General features: G+C 44.1%; 1 protein-coding gene across 5 annotated transcripts in view; it reads right to left on the reverse strand.

Moving 5' to 3' along the window:
* TJP1 (tight junction protein 1) overlaps positions 1 to 27,120 on the reverse strand; it is a 112,781-nt gene that overhangs the window by 9,224 nt on the left and 76,437 nt on the right. For 3 of the 5 annotated variants that reach the window (XM_018066116.1, XM_018066115.1, XM_018066114.1), the window contains exons 9-24: positions 21,053 to 21,192; positions 20,015 to 20,120; positions 17,136 to 17,286; positions 15,016 to 15,124; positions 13,628 to 13,847; positions 13,215 to 13,399; positions 13,024 to 13,119; positions 10,913 to 10,995; positions 9,995 to 10,205; positions 9,591 to 9,691; positions 6,235 to 6,585; positions 5,669 to 5,908; positions 4,225 to 5,079; positions 4,031 to 4,128; positions 2,552 to 2,779; positions 203 to 378 (exon numbers count right to left, since the gene is read on the reverse strand). In XM_018066116.1, the coding sequence (XP_017921605.1) occupies positions 203 to 378; positions 2,552 to 2,779; positions 4,031 to 4,128; positions 4,225 to 5,079; positions 5,669 to 5,908; positions 6,235 to 6,585; positions 9,591 to 9,691; positions 9,995 to 10,205; positions 10,913 to 10,995; positions 13,024 to 13,119; positions 13,215 to 13,399; positions 13,628 to 13,847; positions 15,016 to 15,124; positions 17,136 to 17,286; positions 20,015 to 20,120; positions 21,053 to 21,192 (3,350 nt within the window). The remainder of the gene's footprint in view (positions 1 to 202; positions 379 to 2,551; positions 2,780 to 4,030; positions 4,129 to 4,224; positions 5,080 to 5,668; positions 5,909 to 6,234; positions 6,586 to 9,590; positions 9,692 to 9,994; positions 10,206 to 10,912; positions 10,996 to 13,023; positions 13,120 to 13,214; positions 13,400 to 13,627; positions 13,848 to 15,015; positions 15,125 to 17,135; positions 17,287 to 20,014; positions 20,121 to 21,052; positions 21,193 to 27,120) is intronic. The other 2 variants (XM_018066118.1, XM_018066117.1) reach the window with 1 other exon arrangement.

A 27,120-nucleotide genomic window follows, 5' to 3' on the forward strand; every position in this document is an offset into this window, starting at 1 on the left:
GAATAAACTCTATCTAGCTAAAAGGCAACAGTCATGAAAAAGATGTACTTTTAACAAAATCCTTATTTTTCACTGTCCTAAGCCCATAGGATTCAAGTGTGTCTTTCTTACATAAACCCACTTTTACTTAGAAAGCACGAGTCTAACGTTAGCCTCATAAGTCTAACTGTAACAGTTGTCTGCCCACTCCTGAGCCGTCTACCTTCACCGTGAGCCCCCTTGGTGTGTGCGTGGAGGCCAAGAGCTGTGTTGGCGCTGGGCTGAGCACCCTGGCTGTACTGAGCGGGCAGCGGCGGAGGTGGGGGCGTCGCCTGCAGTGGGTCATAGCGCTTCTCCCCGAATGACCTGTCCACAGCTTCAGCCTCAGCAGCCTTCCCCCTGTGAAAAATGAGGACACATCAGCACCTGAAGATGATGCACACTACCAAGGAAGCTCCCATCCTTCTAGGCATCCCCAAGTTGCTTGCTTTCAATTGAGAATTTCACAATTTATTCCCTATGAGTATGGGTACTCTACCAAAATACACAAACTAAGTTAAGCCATCATCAGCACCAGAGAGGTGAAAACACTACAGATATAGTAAGAATATTAGTAAGACATCCAGAAGATGGCAACCAAATGGCAGATGAAATTTCGGGTACACTCATAATACTGAAGATGGTTGTTCACAAAAAATTGCAATGGTTGGTAAGTATTTTGACGAAACATTTATTGGCTCAAATCCTCCTTAGATTCCCATCTGCTTTTGCATCTAAGGAACCAGCTGGGCACTAGAGGATGAAGCAGGGGCTAGCAGGCGTTTTTGCTAAGGGCTGGGCAGGAAATGTTTCGGCTTCTCGGGCCACACAGTTTCTGTCACAGCTCCTCAAACTCTGCCCAAAAGCAGCCAAAGCAGCATTTAAGGGACAGGACTCTGCTGTGTCCAGTAACATGGACACTGTGGTGTTTAAATCTGCCCTTGATTTACCAGATCCATTCTCTGTTTAGCAATTCCTAGAGGAGCAAACACTGCTTGATTTTAAGACTCATTTAAATCAAACTGTGCCATATATGCTTTTTTTTTTTTCAGATTGCCAACTGTTCATATGGGAACACATAAAATTCACAAAGAAGACACCTTTACAACAGGACCCAGAATCGCAGTGCTGCCACCTGAGCTCTGCAGAGCCCCGCTGCACCTGCTTTATGCACACACACGGTAGCACAGAACTTGGAATGGTCACAGATTCTGGTCACGGTCCAGTCGCATGGTCAGCTCAAAAAACTACACCCTTAGGAGGACAGGAAGTCTGCCACGTGTGCACTGCGAGGGGCCCGCATGGCGTAGCTCACACTAGTGTCTTACATGGATGCTCCTGGACCAGCAGTCAGAGCTAGTCTAAGAGCCAAGAAATTTAGGTGGTGGCAAAGCCAGCACAAGAGCAAAGTCAAAGAAAACGGTCAATCTAAGTCTGCCACAAACAGAACTATGTTTCTGCCTCATGTTCTGTCCATGTCTCAACCTGGCTACACTGAACCAGTCCTGGTAGTTAACAGTCCTAGTTACTGATTCAAACACTACTACTGCAGGGGTCCCAAAAAAGACTATCTAGATGGAAAGCTTTTTAAGAGGACACAACAGCCTCTCTCAGCTCAGACACGGCTCCAAATTTCCCTCTCCTGCTGACCTAGGACTTGCTTACCAACACTGTGTAAACGACTTCCTTGTAACACATCCACGTCTGTCTTCATTACTGTGAGTCTGTTCTGCTCAGGTATGGGCCCACCTGTGCCTGTGTGCGATTACACTCCATTCTCAGAACGAAGTTCGCCCCCAGTCAGGGCTCAACCAGAGGCAGAACCAGAACGCACACACAACATAGGAACCCACACAGGCACAGGGGAGCTTGTAGCTTGTAACCCAGCAAAATCCACAAAAAAGTAAAGCAACCAGAGGCCCAGTAGACAAGCAAACAGAAGGGCGCAGCACGGAACAGGAAGACGATGGGCAGGGCCTCGGAGCTCAGTCCCCGTGCTGCCCCCTTCACAGCGCCCCACGTTGACAAGTGGACCAGAAGTCACTACGTCCCCTTAAGCTCAAACAGTGATAGCAGGCAAGTTTGTTCTTGCCTTGGGAGAACACCAAACAACTCTTCACTCCCTAGCATAGCCTGCTTTTATATTTAAAGAACAAAAACCAAGAAGAATGCCAAGCAGCAGCACTGAGTGTGCCACGTGGGAAGGAGGGACTTCAAGGTCAGTCTCTTAAATGCTCACCCTCTTACCTTTGTCAAAGTATTTGGACCCTTAGAACCCTTTGACATTTAACATCTTTTCTAATGTAAGAAGCTCACACAGATGACGCCAGGGTCTAAGAACAAAGCTACACACCCCAGGCTGGATAGCATGCATGCTGAACTGCTTAACACCCACAGAAATCAAGTAAGTATGACACAGCTAATATTTCCCTTCAGAACACACTGAACTTTGTATGGCTGACTCCATTTGATGCAAGTGATCCTTTGTTTCATCTTAACTTTGAAAATTTACATCTAAAATGAAGTGACTCACTTGGAAGAGTAACCGGCAAACTGTGGCTGAGATTGGGGGTGAGCCGGCCTGGTGGGCTCGGAGAGGTGGCTAGCGGGGACGTGGGTTGGGGGCTTGGCCTCAAAGCTTCTCCGATCGAAGTAGGAGAGCTGCTTCCGGTAGTACTCCTCATCCTCCTCGGGGTCATAGTGATTTGCCCGAACGATGTCTTCAGGTGGCTTCACATGAGGCCTCTGTGGTTCAGGGATCCTGACAACGAGTGATAAATGGAACAACATTTGAGACGTTAACTTGGCTAAAAGAACAGAATAGGTACCTCTGACCTTCCACTGACACCCTGACTACTCGTGACCTAGCTGAGCAGGGCAGCCACCAAGGCCGAAACTTGGGCCCTACGTGCACACACATCACACTCAGAGGGCAGCCTTCTCCTAACACAACCCATCTACTGAGCTTGACAACCAGCTGGTTAGAGGCAGAGACAGAAGGGAAGGCAGACAGTGGGGAGCTCCAGCGTGGGCACCACTGTCAGAACAACAACTGAGAATTCAAGACTTTGATGCCAGGATCGATAGATGATCCCCAGGTGAGGAAGGAGCCAGACAGTGATGAAAGGCAAAGGAAGTCAACCATCAGCAAAGTGAGGTATTGTTACTTAGGCCCTGCTGGGTAATTCAGAAACTCAGCATCAGAAACAGATACACTAGGCTTCACACCTAGGAGGGCTAAGCTGTCAGTTACGACACACTTACTCCGTGTGCAAGAGCCTATCTGCGAATGACCCCAGCTAAAGGAGACACCGCAGTAGTCTACATTTGCATGGAAGCACTAGGCATCAGGAAAACCAGAGGAAATGAGACAGCAGTTCCTCTTTATTACAAGCACAAATATAAGCCAATGAAACATTAGGCCAGAGGACTGCTCAGACGCAGCCCATCACTCAGCAACAGCAGGGGCAGCCACAGTGAGGAGCATGCACAGCAGGTCCCCGAAGCCTCGTTCCGCCCAGTCATCCTGATGCTGACCGTGCTCCTGACCACGGCAGGCACATGTCACAGGCTACATGCTCACTAACAGATTATGTTTGGGATTCCCAGGGTGCAGTGGTTCGGACTCAAGAGTTCCACTGCAGCGGACATGGACTCTGTCCCTCCTCAGAGAACTAAGATCCCACATGCCGCACAATACAGACAAAAATTTAAAAAGATGAAGTTTAGTTTACAGCTATCTGTTTTCTTGTCGCTAAAAACTAACAGCCTGTGTGCCAACAGCACTATTAAACTAAAAACATCCTTCCGAAGTTAGGGCTCTAAAATTGTATATTAGCATATGTTAGAAATTTGCTAGAAAATTGTTTTCAGATTTGTTTATGGAAAGGATAACAAAGATGTGCTGCAGAAGATACATGGCAGATTTCAAGTGAAGACCCGCAAATCCCCTCCTCCCCGCCCCTCCCCAGCTGGGGCTTGTTGCCCACCCACGAGGCTGTGGAGCACCCACCTGTGTGCCGCTCTGTCGTGTTCACCGAGCTGACTCGGAGCAGGGGCTTTGGGACCTGGGACAGGAGCACCTGCCGGTTTTGACGTGACTTCTGGGGGCTGCAGAGAAAGAAGATACACATCTTAGGCATGCTGCACGCTCATCACTGAATGTGTTCTGGACACAAGGCGGGGAAACAGTGATCAGATCTTTACCTTGAAACTAGTGGAATGGCTCTCATCCTTCCTGTTCTCCATGGAAGCAGACCTCTTGTTCTCAAACATCTTCACTCTGGTGAGCACGGATTGTGGCTTCATGGCTGGGTCTTCCTCCTCCTCGGCTGGAGCTGGGGGTGGAGGCAGGGGTTTGGTGCCTGTGGGCGCGGCTTCGGGCTTGTGCTGGGACGAGGGGCCAAGTGGCGGAGCAAGCGTGGTGCTGTGAAGAGGCTCATAGTGGCCTGGGCCTGCCCTGGAGGGGAAGCCCTGAGCTGGCACCGGCTCGTAACTCCGAGAGTACTGGTCCAAGTACGGCTTGGGCTCAGGGGGCACCTTGGGGCCAGTGGTGGAGTAGGGCTGCGTGTCAGGCCGGTACCTTCCGTGCGCGTCGTACCCAGGGGCAGGGGCGGGCGGCTCTTCGTGCCGCAAGGTGGAGGTCCTGGGCACTGGGTCGTAGTGCGCTCGGCCTTCATAGGACAGGGACACCGGCTCCTCAAAACGGGGAAAATACCCTCGTTCTGTTGGCTCCGCGGGAGGCTGACCATCAAGAGGCCGGGGCTGGTAAGGCTGCTTGTCGTCGTAGTAGGGCCACTGCTCCTCATAGGTGAGGAGGCGGTCGTCATAGCGCAGACGGGGGTCATAGTTCCGAGCAAACTGCTCCGGGTAGCCAGAGGCATCATATCTGTACGCGGGCTGCTCCAACTCCCTGCCAGCCTGCCGCTCTGTGTACGGAGGCTGCGGCTCATAGCTCAGGCCTTGCTCCTTGTCTGGCCTCTGCCCAGGGTGAGCCACAGCCGGCTGCTTCAAGACATGGTTCTGTCTCGTCTCCTCAGGGTAGGGGTCCTTCCTGTACACCTGTGTAAACAGCCATGCGTAAGGACACAGGCTGGCTTCAATTCCTAGTCTAGTAAGAGACAGAAATGACATGTTCTACCCTTTATTACCAGGACAGAAAGAATTAGTGGAGAAAGCAAGTTTAAGTGAAAGCTCAAAATTTATAATGCAAGTAGGGGCTTTTATATTTCAGCATGTAACGACACTAAATGAAGTTTAGTAGAAAATTAATGCATTCAGCTGTTGATTCCACTTGATTTGGACACTGAAAATGAAAATCATAAAGAAAATTTATGGACATAATAGTTTAGAAAACGTAAAGCAGTTTACAATGGATCTGAACAATATATTAAGAAATTTTGGAAGATTCTAAAGCCAAACATTAAAAACCTATGAAAGTATTAGGTATCAATCCCAATTAAAAGGCCTACTTAAAGAATCAGGCACCACTGGAAGCCATGCAGACTGCAGAACCAGATGACTTGCAGTGATTGAGAACATGGTGTCGAGCCCACAGTAAAAGCAGAGGACACTCGAGGGAAAGCAGACGTGCTCATGTGGCAGGCTGACGGGGAGCAGCGGGTGAGGGCAGCCCCCGCGGCATAGGTACCTTTGCTGGGCCCACATGCGACGACAGGGACGGCTCTGGACCTCTGAGCTGCACGTGAGCGGCCTCAGTGCCTGGAGCTCGTAAAGAGTCGGCGTGTGGTGAGTCAGAGGAGGGGGGAGCTGGGCTCGGCTCCTCCAGTCTGACATTAGTTAAGTCTACGTGAGGATTAACGGCAGAGGCTGATGGTGCCGGGTTTGTTTCAGGCGAAAGGTAAGGGCCTGGAGATGAGGCTTCTGCTTTCTGTGAAGTGTTTAAAATATTTTAAATATAATGCTTCTGTTCACTGCTAACTCCCCACTTCCATTTATAGTGGTTGATAGACATACATTTTAAGTGTGCTGAGTAAAAAAACTGTGACCTCATGTTCTGAATTTGTAAATTGCAGTATAATGCTATGTGAGATTCTAAACACACAAAGTTTAGAATTAAGTCCTTGGTATTCTCAAGTTGAAATGAGAGATTAAATCTTAACCTGCGAGAAAGGACACCACATTCTTTAAGTCAGTCACCACATCTAGACTTCGATAAAGTACCTCCACCTGCAGAACATTGATGCTGCTGCTTACCTGTTGAGAGGCTGTTTTAAATCCAGGGGAGTCTATTCTATGGGCTGGCTGTGGCTGCGCTTGTGGTGAGTAGGGAGGATATGCCTGGTGGTCAGGATGCATTCCAGAGGAGTCCTCTCTGACAGGCTCAGAGGACCGGGTAATGGCAGACTCCGGGGGAGTCCCCACCTCATCATTTAGGGTCTCATCTAGTTCTTGATCAGTGTAGGCCCCGCCTTCTGTATCTGTGTCTTCATAGTCAGAAGTGTGTCTACTGTCCGTGCTATACATTGAGTATTCACTACCTGGGGCTGACAGGTAGGACAGGCGATCATCATGCAAATCAAGGTCATCACTTGTAGCACCGTCCGCCTGGGTCAAATAGAAGTAGATTAGAAATTTTATTCAGCAGTTTTGTAAGAGATGGCCTTTAGTTCACAAGGGGACTGAAAAGGATACTTGTCCTCGGAGAAATCACAGCTACGTCTAGAGGCTTGAGGAAAGGTCAAGAAGACTTCACAAGCACACACGCGGACACACAGAGCACCCTCGGATATCTGAAGGGCTTGGATGAGTGAGGTCGGCTGGTCGGCATGACAGCGCTGGCCCCTGATGCCCAGCCCCAGAAGACAGCCAAGGAGCCCTGGCCCTCCTCTGGCTCGTGGAACCTAGTCACCTGCTAGCCTGTCAGCCCAGAGCAGGGTCAAGAGGGGGATGTGGCCAGGCCAAGCTCACAGAAACAAAGACACACCGACTGACAGAACATCGCGCATGAGACTGACTAGGAGATGAACACCACAGTGCGAGCTGAGTGAGAGGCCTTATGTATACAGAAAATCTACGTATGAAGATTAAAAGTTGGTGTTTGGCCCTGGAGTTTTTATAGAACACATGGAAAAGCATCAGCTAAGTGCTGGCTGCTCACTAGGAACTGCTGTTAAAACAACTGTGCACAGATGCAGTCAGTGTCCAGTGGAAGCAGAGGTGGGGCGGGGGGAAGATGCAGGAACGATGCTCTATGCAGGATTAAGAGCTGAGTCGGCTCCAGGCTCCACCGAGTGTCTCCTGAGCCAGTGAGAGAGAACACACAAGTATCTGAGGGAACGGGAACAACAGGCCATCAGTGCGCACTGATGTGACGCTACTGCCTGGACCACACACAACAGCCGCCCCTCCCCTGGAGACCCAGAGGTGGGGTATGGCTCGAGACCCGGAAGATGTGGAACCCAGAATTCTACCAGCACAGACTGATGGACAGACAAGGCCTGAGCTGCCTGAATGGCACTTCCCCCAGTCTTGATCCTGGCTCTGCAGGAGCCTGATCCTGAATGCCTCTTCCAGGTGGGAAAAACCAGCTGTCCCTGACCAGCAGTTTGGAAAGCCACCGGTGATGAGCGGAGTCTCTCCCACTGCAAAAATCCGCCTGCTCTCTCCACTCTAACCTCCACTTGCAGAGCCTGCAGGACTATAACCCAGGGGCCAGTCGGGGCAGTGCTTACAGCCCTAGGGACGAGCAACTCACAACTCTCTGAGCTGCTGCAGGGTCTGAAATGCAGAAGGAGCAAGAACCAAGCGCTTGGAGCCAGAGATGACATATGCCTCCTGTTAAGAAAGCCCCAGGATGACTCTTCTTGGTTCAGTAGGGAACGTGTAAGACCATCAGAACTGCAGAGAGGAACTCTTCCTGGAAACCAGGTGGAAGTAGTTAACTCACGGGAGTTCAGTGTGGAAATGAAAAGAATCTATTTAGTTTAAGAATCTCTTAACTAAATAGAATCTCTTAGTTTAAGAACCTATTTGGAAAAACTATACTATAAGTCAAACTTGATTTAAATTATAACACCTTTTCTGATTTAGAGCATCAACCTATTATTCTAATAGTAAATGACTTATGAGACCTATTAATATAGGTCATTTTAATTAATTGTTATTAGCTTTCCTCACACACAAAAATAGTTGGAGTTAGACCTTCATTTTAAAATCCAAGCAGAGGAACCACACTGTAATATCAGAGAAATAAAACTAAGATTTGTGGAATAAAAAAACCTCTCAGATAGGTAGGCAAGTATATTTTGTGCATTTATAAGCTAATAAGCTTGCTTGCTAACAGTCTAGCTGACAAAGGCTGCTAGCGGAATTGTGTTGTCCTGGATGGTCAGTATGGAGTGGAAGTGATCATACTCACCCAAGGCCACAGAGTCAATAAGTTAGTAAGTGTGTTGTGGAAAGTGCTGCAGTGAGTTGCTCCACCTCTATCCGTCTATCAAGTTCCTGGCTGACACGTCAGTGGTCAGGGGGGTCTCATGATCGCATGTGAGTGGTACTGACACGTGACTATGGGTGAGAGCAGCCAACACCACCTCCAGATGTCAGCGTTAGGACATCTCTTCTCGCAGAGGTGGTGCCTTCCAGGTAGGAAGCAGGGGTCCTGAGCATGCAGCATGCACTGCACTGGCCTCAGGGGCCACAGCCAGGCAGGGTAAGGGGGAGCGTGCAGGGGAAAACACAGCAGAAACAAGCCAACCAGGAAACACGGAAACAAAATAGAAGAAACATTCTCAACTCTCCCTAGCAGCGGAAACACACTAACAACGTATTCATCTGAAGGCAAAACACGTTTATAACAAAAGCTTCTTTAACTATGTATTCTTAGAAAAGTATTAACTCGCAACAAAATCAACATCCTGTGCCATTAAGAACTGCTAGAAGCCCAGACAGGCCAACAGCAAAAAGCAGTGCATGCTACTACACAGAACACCAGAATGCAAAGCCAAAAGTCTGGGCTGTGTAACTTGACTTTTCCAGTGTGTCTCAGGGATGTTAGTTAACAGGTACTGATGCAGAAAGCCCTCAGGGAGGGACGCAGGGCCACGCTTGCAGCGAGCAGCAGAGCCAAGCCCCTCACTGCAGGCCCTCCGGCCCCCACCACGTGGCTGTGTGTCCATGCTGCCTCAGGGCTGGGTCTAGGGACAGTGGGCCCTGCCCATTCCCTGCCTTTTCCTCCAGACAAGTCCTGGATCTCATATGCAAAGTACAGCACTTTGGGGACCCTCACCGAGCCCACTCAGCCCCTTATTTCCAGAGGAGGAAGGAAGCCAGGTTCACACTCATTCTTGGTCAGGTGGGTGGAGCTGGAGCTCAGCCATGCTCTTCCACATCATTCTGAGACAGAGACCACCACCGGATGGTAGCTCAGTGGGCAGGAAACTTCCGAATCCTTTACTACCAAAAAGAACTCCATAACCCCACATGCAAATTGTGAAGGCCTAGACACCGAAGCCCCCGATTCCTCTAATACGTTGATCCAAGTAGAAAACGGTGTCTCAAAAGCTTCTTATATAAGTTGTCAAATGGGTTAACAATAGGAAACTTCTTACCTTTCCCTCAGAAACCCATACCAACTGGTTCTGTTGTTGCTGGATTGCTTCTTTCAATGCACCATACCAGCCATCATTCATTGAATTTAAGTTAATTGTAGCTGAAAACAGACAACAGCAGCATTGTTCTCTGGTTAGAACACTGCCACCAAATAAGAATTCACTCAACACTGCTTAGAGCTCAGCCTCCACCACTGAGTTCTCTTACAGACAGTATCTGAGGACACACCCCTGGAAATGTCTGTTTTGGCACCAAACCATTTCCTTCCTTCAACAGCAGCCATTAACACAAGAGCAAGCAAAACAGGCAAAGGTTATATGAGTTTTAATATGTAAATAACATTTTTGCCCACGTATTACTGCACAGAAACTGTAAGATGAAAGAAGGGCTTTAACGTACTCACTTGTAAAAAGATGGTGATTATTTTTACGAAGTTTATGAGACCGCTCATATAACTTCCTGGCACTTTTCCGAGATTCGGGACACAACCTCATCCGCATTGTTTTCACACCCTGCTTTGAGTCCGGGTTCAGGAATACCACGATTGGATACCACTGGGCATAGTTCAGACGGTCGACTGCATTGGGCGTTACATCCAGTAAGGCATGTTTGTCCTAAAGACAGAAGGAGAAAGCAGACACAGGTAACTGAGAACCATTACCTTCAGAAGTCCTACCCGAGACTACGTTCCAACAGGAACAGATGTTTAGCTCCAAATTGTCTCAGGAGCATGTCAGGAAAAGGTGTACTCTCAAGTTAATGCTATATATTTTCTAGCCCAATATAAGGCAGAAAGTCTTAACAAGCTCACTTTTATTTTTGCTTACTCACAATGTTTAATTTATAAATTTGAGTTGCACAAAGATATTTAAAACCACGTACAGCAGCAAACACATTAAATTTAGAAAGAGTATTCTTTACCATTTCTATATTTTGCCACCTCTCCTGGCAGCTCACTTTTAAGAGGCCCCAATACTTGCGAGCAGAGAGTGAAAGTTAACTGTGACATTGTAATGGTCCTGACATAACCCTGCGACTAACACACATTCCTATCATCTGAGCACCGAAGGGCAACCTCAAGAGTCCCCCTGTCACAGCCGCAGACTGCCCACACGAGGACGCTGGACCCCTTCCTGTGGGGGTGACAGCTCATCTTCTGAGGCAAGTACTGCTTACCCTCCCTGATACCAGCCGTGACAGTGTCTGGCTTAATTTTCTCACGGTATGCCAGTAACAACTTGAGAAAAACCACGTCCTACTTTCAATTTAGCCAGACTCATCCCACAGCTTATAATGAACAGGTCAACTTCCAGGAACGTACCTGATCTATTATCTGCTTTATTGTGTGGAGGCGAATAATGCCAGAGCTGCGCTGGTCGGTTCCTGCATCCCGAGGTTCACTTTCTAGTCAGGAAGTCCGGAGAGAAACAAAACATCAGATTTCCACTGGTGAGACCAGGCCCTCGACTTCTGGGCACTAACGACACCGTGGGCTCCACCTGCTGGGTGCCAGCAGCAGTCCCGTGTCCCTCCCGACCCACGGTGATAGAACTGGGGCCACATGTCCTCTCTAGGGCTGCCCCGGCTGGGAGCACCTGGCGACATCAGTGCTTCACACCATCAGAAGGCGGGTGGGCGCTCACCCACGATCCCAGGGGTGCCACCACCCAGCAGCCGAGCAACACTGCATGCAGTGTGCTCACACCACCAAAGTAATACTTCACAATGAACAACATTTTAATAGGAAGCAGAACTTCAGCATAAATTGTCTACTGGTCAAGAGAAATTGCCAAAACGGCAATTCTCTCAATTGAAAATCAGCTTTAAAAAACTAATATCGATGAACTTGCTTCCGTTAAAGTCAACAAAGTAAAATTATATGTTTGGTCCAAATATTTAAGTTTAAAGTGATGTGAGTTTTTTAAGATGCATGTTTTCAAAAATGTTCCAGCTATTCTAAGGCAGAGACATAGAAGTGCGGAGGTCAGGCTGAGTAATAAGGGGGACGAGGCTCTCACAAGACAGAGGACTAGCTTCCAGTCCACTGGACACAGGCAATGACGGGGAGACCACCTAGGAATTCTGGCTGGAGAAAATGCTACCAGTTTCTAAATTCAAAGACTCTCATTCGATTCAAAGAGGGTATATAACTAAGTGATCTGAACCCCTTTTGTTAAGACCCTGGTTGCAGAATAAACCCAATTAAAGTAACCATTAATTAGTCCTTAAGACAGAACTTTGTAGGTCTTCACACTTGTTCTTCCTAAATTTAAAAAGACTTAAGCTTGGTTATGGGTGGTATCTATAACCACCAACTTCTTTAGGCAAAGTGCTATCTATAAGCACAACCAAAAAAAGATCTCTTCTGAAAAGACTTAACAAACTGAGTGGAGAATCAGAAGTGAACATTTTCTAAATTGCTCAAATTTTACTATCATTTGTCTGCATCTTCTGAGTTTCAGGACACACGTCTTCATTCAGCTTCACCAGCAAGTAAATGAAAAGTAATGTATACAACATAAATACAAAGGCAACACCCTGCTCATGTAAACCAGCCCCTGGAGCTCACGGCACCACAGGGGCAGTCAGAGCACTACAGCAGCAGCAGGGAGCCCACCCGTCTCCAGGAAACCCAGCACGCGCGCACGCACACACACACACAGCTATGTACTGGAGTGTTTACACCCAGCAAACAAACTGCACAGATTTATGCACCCTCTGTATTAGTAAAATATAAGTTTGAAACAAACTATAAAAACAAAGGCTAATCAAACCACAGACTTTTATAGAATAGATAATAAAATGAAAACATGAGTTATCCACTAAGAAGGAAAATGGAATATACACTTTTCTAAACAGTATGAAACCTCATAAAAGTATGAAGGGTGGGGAGGGTGGACCAGGAAAATACAACAAGGTAAAAATTGAGGGTGGTGATGAATATGTCAAAACTAATTTTCTAATTTTTTCCAAATACAAAATGGTGTATTTCTAATTAGAAAAAAATGTTTTTAAAGTTTTTACATGTAAATTAAAGCAGGCCTAAGGGGTCGTTACTAAGCCTGTGGATTTAAACTACCATGGTAGTTAAAATAAGGAAACTGAAAGAATCTGCAAGCAAACCCTGTAAGGCATTTAGAGCACTACTTCCTCAGCATCTAAACGTGGTATCTACATGTAACACCAAAACACTGTAAGTGTCTGCAGTGACCAACAGCATAACCATGCTGCTATTACCTTCTGACATTGATATTTGAGTTCTCTATTTGCTTAATGACTGAAAAAGCTGGGCTGGAGCCAGAAAGAGCTGGGTTCAGAGCCGAGTGAGTGACTTAACCGGTAGTCCTCGTGACGCCCCAACTGGGGAGGTGGGCAGTGCACCCAGCTTGCCTCGCTCAGGGTGAACATTACTTGCGATCAGAGATCACTTACTTGCGATCTGGTAAATATCTGGCTCCTCTCTTGCCAGCTTCTCCCTGGCAACGTCAGCTATTGGTCCAAAGATGGTTACAGGCCTCAGGAATCCAGCTGAGAAGATTCAGATAAAAAGAAGCACAGTTTATGCTTTATCTGTCTTAGGCAAACCGACATTAATATAGGCTGGTTGGCAGGAAACAGACTACCTTCTCGAAGAACCACCCTCTCATACGCCGGGAACTTGGTCTGGACTGGCTGGGCCGAGAGGTCTTCTCGGCTCTTGCGCAGGTTTCTCTTGGAGCTGCGCAGGCCACGGAACCTCCAGAAGTCGGCACGGTCTCCCCCTGCTGTCTTAGGAAGTGTATACTGCACACTGGCTAACTGCTCAGCTCTACACAGGAGAATACAGAACAAAATGCACAAAGACTTGTGGTAGAACACAATGTCAAAACCCTGGACAGAACTTCACATGGAATGTAAACCTTAATGCTTACATTAAAGGAGTTTATAAAGCTAGGTCAGTCTTAGACATGGTGAGTACAGTGAAGACTCCCCATGGGGCTGAAACCTTTTCCTCATTCCCTAACCTGCTCTGTGAGACACAGCGGAGCGCTCATACCTGTTCTTGTTTGGAATGATGCCACGTTCCACTTCCTTATGGTTTTTGCCAATCCGAATGGCGAGCCAGGAGCCCAGCTTCCCATTGTACAGAGTGTCCACAACACGGAACACCTCTCCTTTGTTAAAACTGAGTCCATAGGGAGATTCCTTCTCATATTCAAAATGGGTTCTAATATAGAAAGAATCACCCACATCGGATTCTACAATGCGACGATAAACTAAATGGAAACGAAATATAATCAATAATGAGTGGAGAAAGAAATTAATATGAATAGAATACATTAGGTGAAGATTCTATTGATAACGTTAGCAATGACAAAAACAACTGTATCCAACTAACAGCAGCTCCTTCCTAAATATTCTGTCTCGTGGGCATCACCGTGAGCTCATGGCATGGGTGACTCTCGGCAACCCCCTCCTGGATGAGGAAACTGCTGCAGACACCAAGCAGGCAACTTGTCCAGAGCCACACGTGCTTCCTGCTTCAGTCACCTAACAGTCCCGCCTCAGCCCTGCACAGACGCTCCTGCTAACTATGGCTCTCAAATGAGGACAACCCGGTCCCCGTCAGGTGAGAGGGCTGGCATGCATGGAGACATTTCTGATAGCAGCAACCACGTGCTAGAAGAAGGTGTGTGTACAGACACCTAGTGAGCAGAGGGAGGACACCTCAAACAGCCTCAAGTGTTGATACACGGGACGGCCTTCACCACATTACTTGGTTCAAAACATCAACAGTCCCAAGCATGAGAGACCTTGTCTGTTCTAAATGAAAAGTGCATCTTCTTAATCACAGAAAATTAGTCATTCTCTTGAAACTAATGCCAACAAACATCAGAGCATATTGCTTAGAAAACATCAATACAAAACTGAGAAGCTGCCCATGTACAGTTCTTTGTGGAAGAGTATACAATTTTCCCACAGATAGCACTCTAGCTTAAGCTGAAGCCCAGGGACTCTGGCTGGCCCATTACTGTGCTGTGCTCACAAGCACAGCGTTAAGACTGTGATGCTGTTTAGTCACTCAGTCATGTCTGACTCTCTGCGACCACATGGACTGTAGACCACCAGGCTCCTCCATCCATGGGATTCTCCAGGCGACAATACTGGAGGGGGTGGCCATTTCCTCCTCTAGGCCCAGTGATCCTCCCGACCCAGTGATCGAAGCTGCATCTCCCTAACTGCCAGAATTCTTTACTACTGACCCACCATGGAAGCCCCACAGTGTAAAGGCTGTGTGCCCCTAAATGACAAAATCCGTGGCATTAACAAAGTCATTTATCACTCGGCTTTGAGTGATTTATTAAAAACATTAACATTAAAATTCCTTTTTAAGTAGTCCAGCATCTCCAGGTTTATTTTCTCAATTTCCTGAGAGTAACTCACCATCTTTCTTCTTCTGAGCCAATATGGTCACTTCTTCTCCTTTCGGGAGGTCAAGCAGGAAGAGGACAGCTTCTTCTCTTATGATATTTGTGAAGTCTACATTGTTTACCTGTTAAAAGAACGTTTCACAAATTACTATTGGCCATATTTTAAGACGATAAAAACATTTAACTGCACAGGAAACAAGTATTTCTAGAGTTTATCTACTCTAAAAATATCACATCTCCAAAAGTGAAAATATTTATTTTTGGAGAAAAGACCCTAGTTTGTAACAAGCAGAAACCAAGTAAATAAAGTGAGTTAAAGTATAAACTCATTTAAACAGTGACAATGCCACACAATGTTAGAGATTATACACTGCAAATTCCAACCAGTTCCGACCAAGAAAGCCAACATCTACTTCCAATGACTTATTATTATAAAATCTCATGATTTAAACTTTGAAATTAAAGTCCAGACTGTGTAACAGAGCCCGACTTCTTAGGACTCTGAGAAGCAATCAGAAGGAAACCGCGTGTGCGCTATGCTACCTCAGTGAGAGCATGTGTACACCACGGGCTCAGAGTCTGCCAGGCCAGGGCTCACTCGTATCAGACACCCCTGAGGACCTAACGTAAATGTCATGTGACTGTATGCAGGGTAACAGGGAGACTTCCTTCTATTCATCTTCTGGAAATTTTCCACATTAAGAGAAAATGTTTCAATAGGCAGTACCTTAATGATACAAAACAAAAATAAATAATGAGAAAATATTTTTAAATGACACATGATTACTTCAAACAGCATATGGAGTGGGTAAGAGAATAGGTCTACTTAATTATCAATGTTGTATCTGAGAAAATAGAAACATTGTCAATACAACATCAAGTGGAAATCAGCCAGGCTGAGCCAATGAATGCCCTGACCTCCTTCCATGCGAGTGTGAAGGGGAAGGGGGACCGGGGGGCCGCCACAGCCTGAGGGAGCTCACCCCCGGAGGGCGGTTTCTGACTGCGAGCTGCTGCCTCAAGTGACCAAACCCAGCATGGAGACAGGGAAGCAAGAGTAAAGAGGGGGTTGCTGAACATGCACCAGGTTTTCAGAAGAATGATTATAAGAAGGTGGTGGGAAAAGAACTGAAACATTTATCCAGTAGGAGGGCCAGAATGACAGCATTATGGACTCCAAAGAAGAAAGTAATTACTTAAGGTTAAAACAGGAGTAAGAAATACAGAAAAACGAGGGCTGAAGATGCCATCGGGTTGGTGGTGCCTCATGGAAACCCACCTTGAGCCGTGGTGAAGGTGGCAGGCAGGCCGCACGGCCTCATGACACAAGCAGGCAGGGAAGAGTGCCACCTTATCTGCAAGTGCAACAGCCAGAGGAGAAAGACAACAGAAGGCAGAGGAGGAACCAACAGGCAGGGAAAGAGAGTTCAGAACAGAGCAGTCAGACTCTGGGGCAGGAGGAAGGAAGAAGAGAGCAGAGCAGAGGTGAGGCGGGAACTCCCACTTGAGAGCTGGTCCTCCGACTAGAATGGGATGCAGTACATCCAGCAGGAGGTTTGGATATTTTAAAAAGAGAGGAGATGAATAAAGATGGTACTATGTTACTAGGTAACACTGCTTATGGAAAAGAAACAAAAACACAAAGAGCCCACTGGCACACTGCATCTAAGCTGGGCTTTCCTGGACTCTCATCCTTGTGGATGTGAAACTTCAGAACAAGAGCGGCTTACACATGTACCCAGTGGACACCCGTCTTGGCACACCTGAGCCATCCCTGGGTAAAGGGGGGCCACAGGCTGCATACCTGTGCTGCCCTGCTGGCAGGCTGGGGCCCACAGCAGAGTCCAGCCAGCAGGAATGCTCAGCTGAACTGCAGATAACTGGGAGACACTGTGAGCTCCAAGACTTGGTTTTTCCACATTCTACAGATATGAGTGATTAAAATGAAACCAAAGCCACATACTGTGCAGACACACCTAACATAGACGTGAGCAGAGGCAGGAAGGGGAGACCTGATGGAGCCCCACGTTCTTTCACACAGATTACAAGCTCATCGTAACAGATCTGCTATGTCTGAGGCCTTGCTCTGGAGACCTAAGTATCTGAAGCCAGGTGAGTTGATCATGGACATACCCTGAGGATCTGGTCGCCCTCCTCCAAGCCTTCTTTGGCAGCAGGGCTGTCTTCGAGAACACCAGCTACAAATATGCCAACATCGTTTCCACCAGCTAGCCGAAGACCCACACTATCTCCTTTCCTGAATTTTACTAACTTCATGCTGGGCCTGTTAAAACAAGTATTTCATTTGAACGAGTTAAGAGAAGCTTAAACAGTTACAGCAAACTGCTATAATGAAAACCATATTTAGAATAAAACAAAGGACCATCATATCTGAAATTTCCCCCACACCACTAATTTACTTGATAAAATTTAGCATTAGAACTCAAAATCAGATTTAATAGCACTTTAATTCTAATTAACAAAAATAAGTTCTGAAATATCCAAATGTAATATGTTAGTACTGTTTTACATAATAACTGTAAAATTACTCCATGAAAACATGTTTTCCCAACTCTTGACTCGATATATATATATTAACAATGGCTAAAAACTGTTCCATTTTTCCCATCCCAGTTCATATCATATCATCTCTACCGAATAACTGAGAAGTCCTACTGTACAAAGGTAGAAACTGAAGTGTATACTGACAAATTTCCCTAATACCAGGAGTCAAAATCAAGCTCTAGGCACTGTGCCTGACAGACAGTGCTTTTCAAGCTCCACAGCCAGGGGCTCTTGCAGTAGCTCACACAGATTACTTGCTCTGAGGCCCCTTTGAACTTTAAACCAAAATGCTCACCACCCACCCTTTCTGGATGAGCCCACGTTAATCTCTTCACGCTGGGAAGAATGGAGCAGAACTAATGAAGACACATTGATCCCTCTACTGTCAGTGCAGGGTCGGAACTCCTGACACTCCTGAAACAAACACTAAGAATGCCATGGAAGAATGGCTACTAGTAACTACAGATTACCCTTCTGGGTAATTAATAACAAATTACATACATGGTTACCAATTACCCTTCTAGGTTTCCATAGCCATCCCACATTCGGAGACAAGAAGACACAAGTCTTTTACACCTATCTGGACATGAAATGTAGAAAAGTTCTTTTAAAGTAACAGTGAATAAATAAGTTGAAGTTAGTAGTAACTAAAAACACACATCAACCAATGAATGAATGAGCTGAGGAGACAGAGACTGATGCCTACTTCTTTAAACCAACTAAAGACCACCTTGGCTTTTAGGACTTGATCTGCTTTCTTCACATGAGCTAACCATGAACTGGGCAGAAACCTGAGAGCATGTAGATCAGACAAGGTCACTTACTGCCGGGGCTGGTGGCACAGGAGGTCCCCTGAATCTAAGGATCATGGACGGTGAGCCCCTTGCTTGTGGTGGAATCTACTTTTCCACCTGCATCAAGAGCCTCCTCTCCCAAAGTCAACTATCCAGAGAGCTCTTTAAGCACCCCCTTAAAGTCCGTAAGATTCCGGGGCCCTAGGTCCTCTCTCAACCTAGGGCACCTAGACCAACCTAGAGCACCTCAAAAGGTAACAACCGTGGACTTCAGTTTGCGTCCTTCAGGAAGACCTGGCTTTTAAAAACCACCATTCGAGAACAGCTCCAGGCTCCATCTCAGGGTCACGTGACCAAGTCGGGGTCCTTTATTCTTGGCCCTCTGTTGTACTGACCACACACAGCAGCAGAAGCCTCTGCCTCAAACACATCCACAGAGTGTGAGTGAACAACCCCAAATACAAACCCTGACCACTCCTCAGTTCTCTCCTTATCTGTCCTTGAGGGCTCCTCTGGCAAACAAGTCTCTGGAATCTAACAAAGTTTTGGTAAACCTTAAAGAGTCAGGAAAGTGCTCAGGCAAGTCTTAAGAAAGGAAAAACAAGAGGATAATTCCTTTCCGATTTATAAAATTTTGAATTATCAGTTACCTTAATATTAAAATGTGTAATTTTAAACTTGTGACACTCCCACCTATTTCAAGACCATGCTGGGTCTTAGGGTAACAACCCAATTTCCTTCAGCACAGAGAACAGATGAGAGCAGGGGTCTAGATCTAACTTTTAGGAGACTTGGTAATTTTCTATTATTCACATCCTGTCACCTCTCTTTTATTAGAGAGGCATCAAAAAACTAGATGATCACGACTTTGAAATCTGGATATAAAATCTACATCTCAGTCTCAGTATATAAGATACAACGTAATGAAATGTTTGGAAATCAAACACTGACTTCTGAGGTGCTGACTGATCTAGAGCAGGTTCTCAGTCAGGGTGATCCTGCATCCGGGTGCATCTGGCAACACCTGCGGGTGTTTTTAGTTGTCACAACCAGGGTGTGTGTGTGTGCACATGCACACTACTGACCACTGCTGGCTAGGGATGCTGCTCAGCACCCACAGTGTATAGGACACTCACATGAGAAACAGTTATCTGGCCTCACTCAAGGTGTTGAGATGGAGAAACGCTGTCGTTTTTTGTTTTTTTGTTTTTTTTTAAAGCTGGGGATTGAGAATGCCTGTGAAAATTCTCAGGTTTAACTAGAAAGTTTTCTTCTTTTTGGTCATACTGCATAGCATGTGTGAGCTTTGCTAACCAGGGGTTAAATTCATGCTCCTTGAATTGGGAGTGCAGACTCTTAACCAATGGACCACTACGTAAGTCCAGAAAACAATTTTCTAATTTCTGATCCAAAAACTAGGTAGAAAATAGTGGTGAGAAAGAATCAAACATCCAAAGAAGTATGTTTTCCTCTAATCTCTGATTCTATCATATAAACAATTTAGAAACTAAACAAACAAAAGTCTAATCAGAGCATTATGCAGCACACACTATGTATCAAAATCATTTGTAATACAGGTCACAACTGAACACTCACTCTAAACCATGATCAGAAACAGGCAGAGAGAACAACACAAGTTTAAAGCCACATTACCGAAGAATGCCATCTTCATGAGTTGAATTGGGCAGGACACCATCAGATGGACTGACAGGTAAATCCACGTCTGGCTGTCCTACCTGGGCATACACAGGCTTTGGCTCTGAAAGAAGAGAAAATCTAAACTGTGCAGGAAACACTGTGCAAAATGGGATAACAGTGCAAGCACCCACTGCACAACCAAACAATAAGAAGTCTGCAAAATACAGCGAAAACAGAAGTTCAGAGAACCCGATCGGGGACATATATACTACATATGCGTCTATCAGGGTACATTTTATAGTCATATATTCTGACATCTTCATAACATGTATGCACATCACATGATCACCTGTGCTTTCTATAGCTCCAGCTGTTAAAGTCTTAAAAAAATCTACTTTTTAGGGAAGAATAACAGAAGAATGTATGAAGAGAGAATCCCTACATTTCTCTGCTGGGACTGTCACTTTCTTAACTATTGTAAAATTCATTTTTAAATATACACATTCCTGCAACTAAGCAAGCAGAGCAGAAAGAGGTTTCGGGAGCAGGACCTGAGGGACAATAGAATCGGAACCTCTAGGCCTTTCAAGCAACCCTGCAGGATCTCAGAACCCTGTAGGTTTTCACGTGTGGTCTCGTATCCAGCTCAGCAAGGTACACTTCATAAAGAGTTTCTGAAAACACTGTCCACTGGCAAGATAACTTTTAAAAGTGTCTGAAGTCAATCTAATGTTTCCCTTTAATGAGCAGTGTTTGAAAAACAACCTCACTCGCTGTGAACAGCTGTGAACCACAAATAATTTCTATGTAGAAAATTTGAAAAACATTCAAGAATGCCTACTTATCTACAGTGACCTCCTATCCACATAGAAAATGCTGTAACTACAGAAAAATTCCACGGGTAGTTACCTACATGGGTAGTAGGTAACAGCAATAGTAGCAGTAGTAAAAACTGCATCTTTGTATCTCCTGTAAATATAATTCTGTAAATTGTACAACAGTTTAGTCTGACTGAACGTTTTCTGCACTTCGTATTTCATAGGCGAGGCTTACCTGGAAGATTCGGTGCTTGCTTCTCATTTCGCTCAACTACAACTTCTTCCACTGTTTTAGGTGTGTGATCATCTGCATGCTTTACCGGAGTTGAGACAGCCCCAGGTTTAGAAATTCTCTCTTCTTCTCTGCTCCGGAGACTGTACATCAACAAAACAGAAAGTTATGAGCACACTGTGAAAATCATTTGTAAGGAGTACAAGAACAGCCAAGACAATGTCAAGAAAGGATGACAAAGGACTTGCTCTAAAAGATATCAAAATACTGTAAAAAACTCATTAATTAAAACTAGAGTAACACTGCCACAGATCCACGTAGAAAAACAGAAAATGGAGAGCTACTTCTGCAGGACCAAAGTCTATCATGGAAGAGCAGGCCAAAGCTGCTGGAACAGAACAGTGTGTAATAAGCAGTGTCAGAACTGTTCACTAATCTAGAAACCCTAGCTGACTACATGTATCAGTGACATAAAAGTAAATCAACTTCAGATAAAGTCCAAAACATAAAATACATTAAAATTTTTATATTATCAAAAATACTTTTGAAGTAAGTCTCAATTAACAAAAGCCATAATATATCAAGTAAATACATAAAAAGCTTTAAAAGATATGAAAATAATTGGAAAAAATGTCATATGTAGAACCAAATGAATTTTAAGTCCGAACAACTGAATATTAGCAATCTGACCAAACAAAATGTAACAGAAGTTCAATTTAAAACTACACTTTGATCCAACAATACATATAATAAGGATTTGATATTTAGACTATGTAAGAACTACACATCAGTTTAAAAGAGACAATTGAGGAAAAAAGACCACTAGGAAGAGGAAATTCACCAATAAAGAGTGAATAAACACAGACAATAAATAAAAAATATTCAACCTCACTAGTAATGAGGAAAATGCAAATACAGAAAACTAGAGCTCTTACTACTCATGAGAGTTCTCCAATCATATCAAGCTGTAAGAACGACATGGAGATACAGACATTTGGAAAAGGACAGTAGAAGAAAGTGTGCTGCTGCTGCTGCTAAGTCGCTTCAGTCGTGTCCGACTCTGCGCGACCCCATAGACGGCAGCCCACCAGGCTCCACCATCCCTGGGATTCTCCAGGCAAGAACACCGGAGTGGCTTGCCATTTGTAAACACAAAAAAAGCATGTACAGCTACTTGAGCAAAAACTAGGAGTTATTTATCAAAAAAATAAAAAAAATGCACATACACAAAAACCTGGAATCCTACCCTTAGATTTATCCTGAAGAAACACACACATTCATGTCCAAGAAGATTTTATAAGAATATTTACTATGATAGCAGCTCAACTAGCAATAAACAAAACTCAGTGCCCACCAACAGTTCCCCCAGAAAAATACCAACTATAAAAAGTGAACTTTATAAATATATATATATATAAAGACCAATACATATGCTTCACATAAAAAGATAAATCAAGATCTACCATTTAACATATTGGTAGATTTTATGGCTGAGTTCTCCCAACTCTGAAAAACCCAATAATATTTTTCTTCAATCATCCTAGACTGCAGAAAAATATAGAAAGCTCCCTAACTCTCTTTGTAAAGACTTTTTATTGTAGAAAATCCCATACATACATACAGAGAACAGTATAATAAAAATCTCATGTACCTATCTTTATTTAGTATTTTTCAACTTTCTGGTGATTAGCAATTCAACCTTAGGCTAACAGAAGCTTAACACCCAACTCTTGACAATTAACAGTACCCAAATGAGAAGACAAAAATATTGTAAAAGATAAATGGAGGGAAAAAATTCCAAATAAAATACTAAGGGAAAATAACACTGTATTAGAGGATTATTATACTGATACAGTGGTCACAGCAGGGCTGTTTCAAGAGTGCAAGACTAGTTCAGCATTAGAAGTCTACCACATAATTCTATTCAAACATTACAGAAAAAGTTAATACTGGTCAAATGAGCATGTGAAAACAATCAACAGCCATTCATAATAAAAGTCACAAATAAAGCAAAGATCAGGCAGCATAATAATGAAATTATTTTCCAAAACCAAGAGCTATTATCACATTATGTAGTGAAACACTGAATCTATTTGTTCTAAAATCAGTAATAGCACAGTGACACCTGCCAACATTACTGTTATTTATCACTATCTGATGACTCGGATGACAGAATCATGGAATAAAGTGCCCGGAAATACTGGCAGAACACTTTAGTGAGTATAAAAGAATATTAAAGATTATTTGAATTGAAGTAACTTTAATTACACTGAGAATTAAATATCCTCAACAATCAGATGGAAATGAAAGGGCAAAAATATCTCTACAACAATAGTGTTAAAAATTATAAATCTATACAAACCTAGACTAGGAGAGATCTCCCTAAAAAGCAAGATAAAAATTCAAAAGCCATGAAAAAACAACACCCCAGAAAAATGAGCAACAGAAATGAACCAGAAATGTACTAAAGAAGAAATGCAACATGGATAATATCACAAAAAGATAGTCAAGTTACTAGTCAGGAAATCAACTGATAATAAGTTACCATTCTGCAGCCATCAGATTGGTACACATGGAATTCTGAGAAACAAATGAAAGCACTGCCACTTATGCATCACTGAATCACTTTCCTACACACTTGAAACTAACAATGTAAATTAAATATACTTCAATTTTACAAGCAAGATAAAAATGTAAACACTACTTTTGGAAAGTAATGTGGCACTAAGCATGAAAAATTTTAAATGCCAACACATGCTTTAGGTATTTTAACAATTAAAAAAGCCAATATATGAACCCATGGACAAAAATGAAAAAGACCTAGAAACAGACTTTCCATTATATGGAAAATTTCTGATCAAATGAAAAAGCTAAAAGGATGCTTACCTTGTGTTATGTGAAATAAGCTAACAGCTGGGGAATAACGTGTAGAGCCTGATATTTTAAAATTCTTTGTAAGACACACAGAAACTCTATATATGATGCTAAACATCGACACGAATACAGAGAAAAGCTTACTTCAAGTCTGAGATCCAGATGCAGTGGAGTTGGTAGCTGTGGCCTGTGCCACTTGTTCTAATGAGCATACAATGCTTTCATAACTGAAGATAAAAAACTAAAATCTTAAACTTACAATGAAACAGTGTTGTAACCAGAGATATGAAAATAGCCCCAAAACAAAATGTGAAGAGCAAATTCAGAATACATGTGGTGAGACACCACTGAGGTATTAAAGACCACTTTTTCCCACAGGTGTGCATGCGTGCACAAGTGCGCACACACACACACACCCCATGTGCAGAATTACCAGACAGATGGGGGTGACAGCGGTTCACAAAACGGGATGCAGATACAAGAGCAGCCCAGAGAAACCTTAGATTTATCTTGACTGTTTCAATTTGACAGTAAAGAATCTGCCTGCAATGCAGCAGACATAGGAGACATGGGTTCAGTCCCTGGGTGGGGAAGATGCCCCCTGTGAGGAGGAGGCATGGCGGTATTCTTGCCTGGAAATCTCATGGACAGAGGGACTGGTGGGCTACAGTCCCTAAGATCACATCTTCTTATAAAAGACTGAAAAGTTTTTAAGTATTTTAAAATAATGATTATTTAAAGATGAAATTAAGTCTAACTTTAAAGAATTTAATTCCACAGTGCATATTATTAGCAGTCCCTTACCAGGAAAAAAATTTCGTCCTGATGTCCTCCTGAAAGAATAAAACATACACTTTTTTATACGAAAAGTTTTCAGAGTTCTATTTTTAAGTTAGTTTAACTACTCAGGGGAGAGTGTATTCCAGTTTTAAATAATATATATTAAAAGAGCTACATGTAAGTAAAACAGTCTTTTAGTAAAATACACACACACATACACACACAAGTATGCCAAGATATTTTCTAGCTCAAACCAGAATGAACTACTTTTAAATCATAAAAGGTTAAACTTTTTTGCCATTGCTTGTGTAATAATGGGGTGGGCTTCCTTGGTGGCTCAGATGGTAAAGAATGTGTCCGCAATATGGGAAACCCAGGTTCAGTCCCTCGATTGGGAAGATCCCATGGAGAAGGCAATGACTACTCACTCCACTGAATTACTCACTATTCTTGCCTGGAGAACTCTATGAACAGAGGAGCCTGGTGGGCTACAGTTCATGGGGTTCCAAAGACGCAGACACGGCTGAGGAACTGACACTATGTATTAATATCTCACATATAATTAGTCTAAGGATAATTAAATACAATTAAGCTATCTGCAAACTGTTCTAGGTGATTCATAATAAAAAGGGCAATACAAAATAGTAAATTCTTCTTGCATTCTTTGCTCTAAAAAGACAAATGTATATATGAACATTTTGAAGAGATCAAGGTTAAAGAACTACATAATTTTAATAGTTCTACAGAATTCTGTTGCTTTGCAACTGGCTTAAAACTATCTGTTTAATCGAGATCACCTTTCTGGACTTTCCTGGTGGTCTAGTGGTTAAGAATCTGCCTACCAATGCAGGGTTTGATCCTTGGTCTGGGAAGATCCCACGTGCCACGGGGCAAACAAGCCCTGTGCCACAACTACTGAAGCCTGCGCTCCACAGCCAGAGGAAGCTGCATCGAGAAGCCCGTGCACCATGGCCAGAGAGCAGCTCCCGCTCTCTCTGACCAGAGAAAGCTCACACGCACCAACAGGTTTTTTTTAAGTTGTAAGTTTAAAAAACAATTTCCAATTCCAACTGATTTTCTTCCTCTCCTGTAACTGAAAAAAAAAAAAACTTCCTGAATCTATAACGTGACTAAGTAACACTGATGATAACTAAGAATCAAAGATAATATTTTAATGTGACCATCCTCCCCAATGGTAACCAGGCCTTGTAATAGGGCTCCTGCTCCATACAGCACACAAAAATCCCACAAATATTTCATTTTCGGCTAATTTTCATTCTTTTCTAACTACCACCTTTCATTAACGTAATTACTACACCTTAACACTGCAGATCAGTGGAACTCACATCATGCTATTAAACTGGTCACATGATCAGTATTTTAAAAAATCATTATTCTTTTTAGTGCATTTCCATTATCTACCAAAAGGTGGAGGCATTATTCAATACATATAGATCTAGAGCCATGCTGTTAATAGAATCATGAAGAAAGTCATTTATGTAGCTTGAAATTTTCTAAAACTCATTAAATAAATGAGGTAAAATCAAATAATACATTTTAACTCAATATACTTAAATATTAAGAATCATAAAGTAATCATAATCAATTACAATAAATCAGTAAGTAACCATAAATTAGGAGCTTCCCTGGTGGCTCAGATGGTAAAGAGTCTGCCTGCAATGCGGGAGACCCAGGTTCAATCCCTGGGTTGTGAAGATCTCCTGGAGAAGGAAATGGCAACCCACTCCAGTATTCCTGCCTGGAGAATCCCAGGGATGGAGGAGCCCGACAGGTTACAGTCCATGGGGTTGCAAAGAGTCGGACACGACTGAGCGACTACACTTCACTTCACACATTGTTTTTTGGTATACTCAGCCATCAAACTCCAGTGTGTATTTCCAAGTGTTAACTGCTCAGTCGTGTCTGACTCTTTGTGACCCTATGGAGTATACCCCGCCGGGCTCCTCTGTCCATGGGATTCTCCAGGCAAGAATGCTGGAGTGGGTTGCCATGCCCTCCTCCAGGGGATCTTCCTGATCCAGGGATGAGAATCTTATGTCTCCTACACTGGCGGGCAGGTTCTTTACCACTAGCGCCACCTAGGAAGCCCCAAAGTTCTGTAGAAGACAATTGTTAAGACAAAGTCTCTGAGAGAGTTTTTAGTCACATAAACAAACTCAATGCAAAGAGCCTTAAGTCTTATCCTGTCAACTCTGTGTAAGAATAGCAGATTAACACACACTCAACCAGATCAGTAACAGATGGCTTTAAGAGCAAGACTTCAGGTATGCAGGCAGAGGGCTGGCAGATGGATCAGAGGGGCCTGGAGAGACAGGGACAGGGGAAGGGGTTTTCTCCTCCGAGTCCCCTGAGCAGGCAGGCAGGCCGCAGCTTCCGACACTTCCAAGGGTACTCAG

The sequence above is a fragment of the Capra hircus genome, chromosome 21 (genome assembly GCF_001704415.2).
Source record: "Capra hircus breed San Clemente chromosome 21, ASM170441v1, whole genome shotgun sequence".
In the NCBI taxonomy this organism is placed as follows: domain Eukaryota; kingdom Metazoa; phylum Chordata; class Mammalia; order Artiodactyla; family Bovidae; genus Capra; species Capra hircus.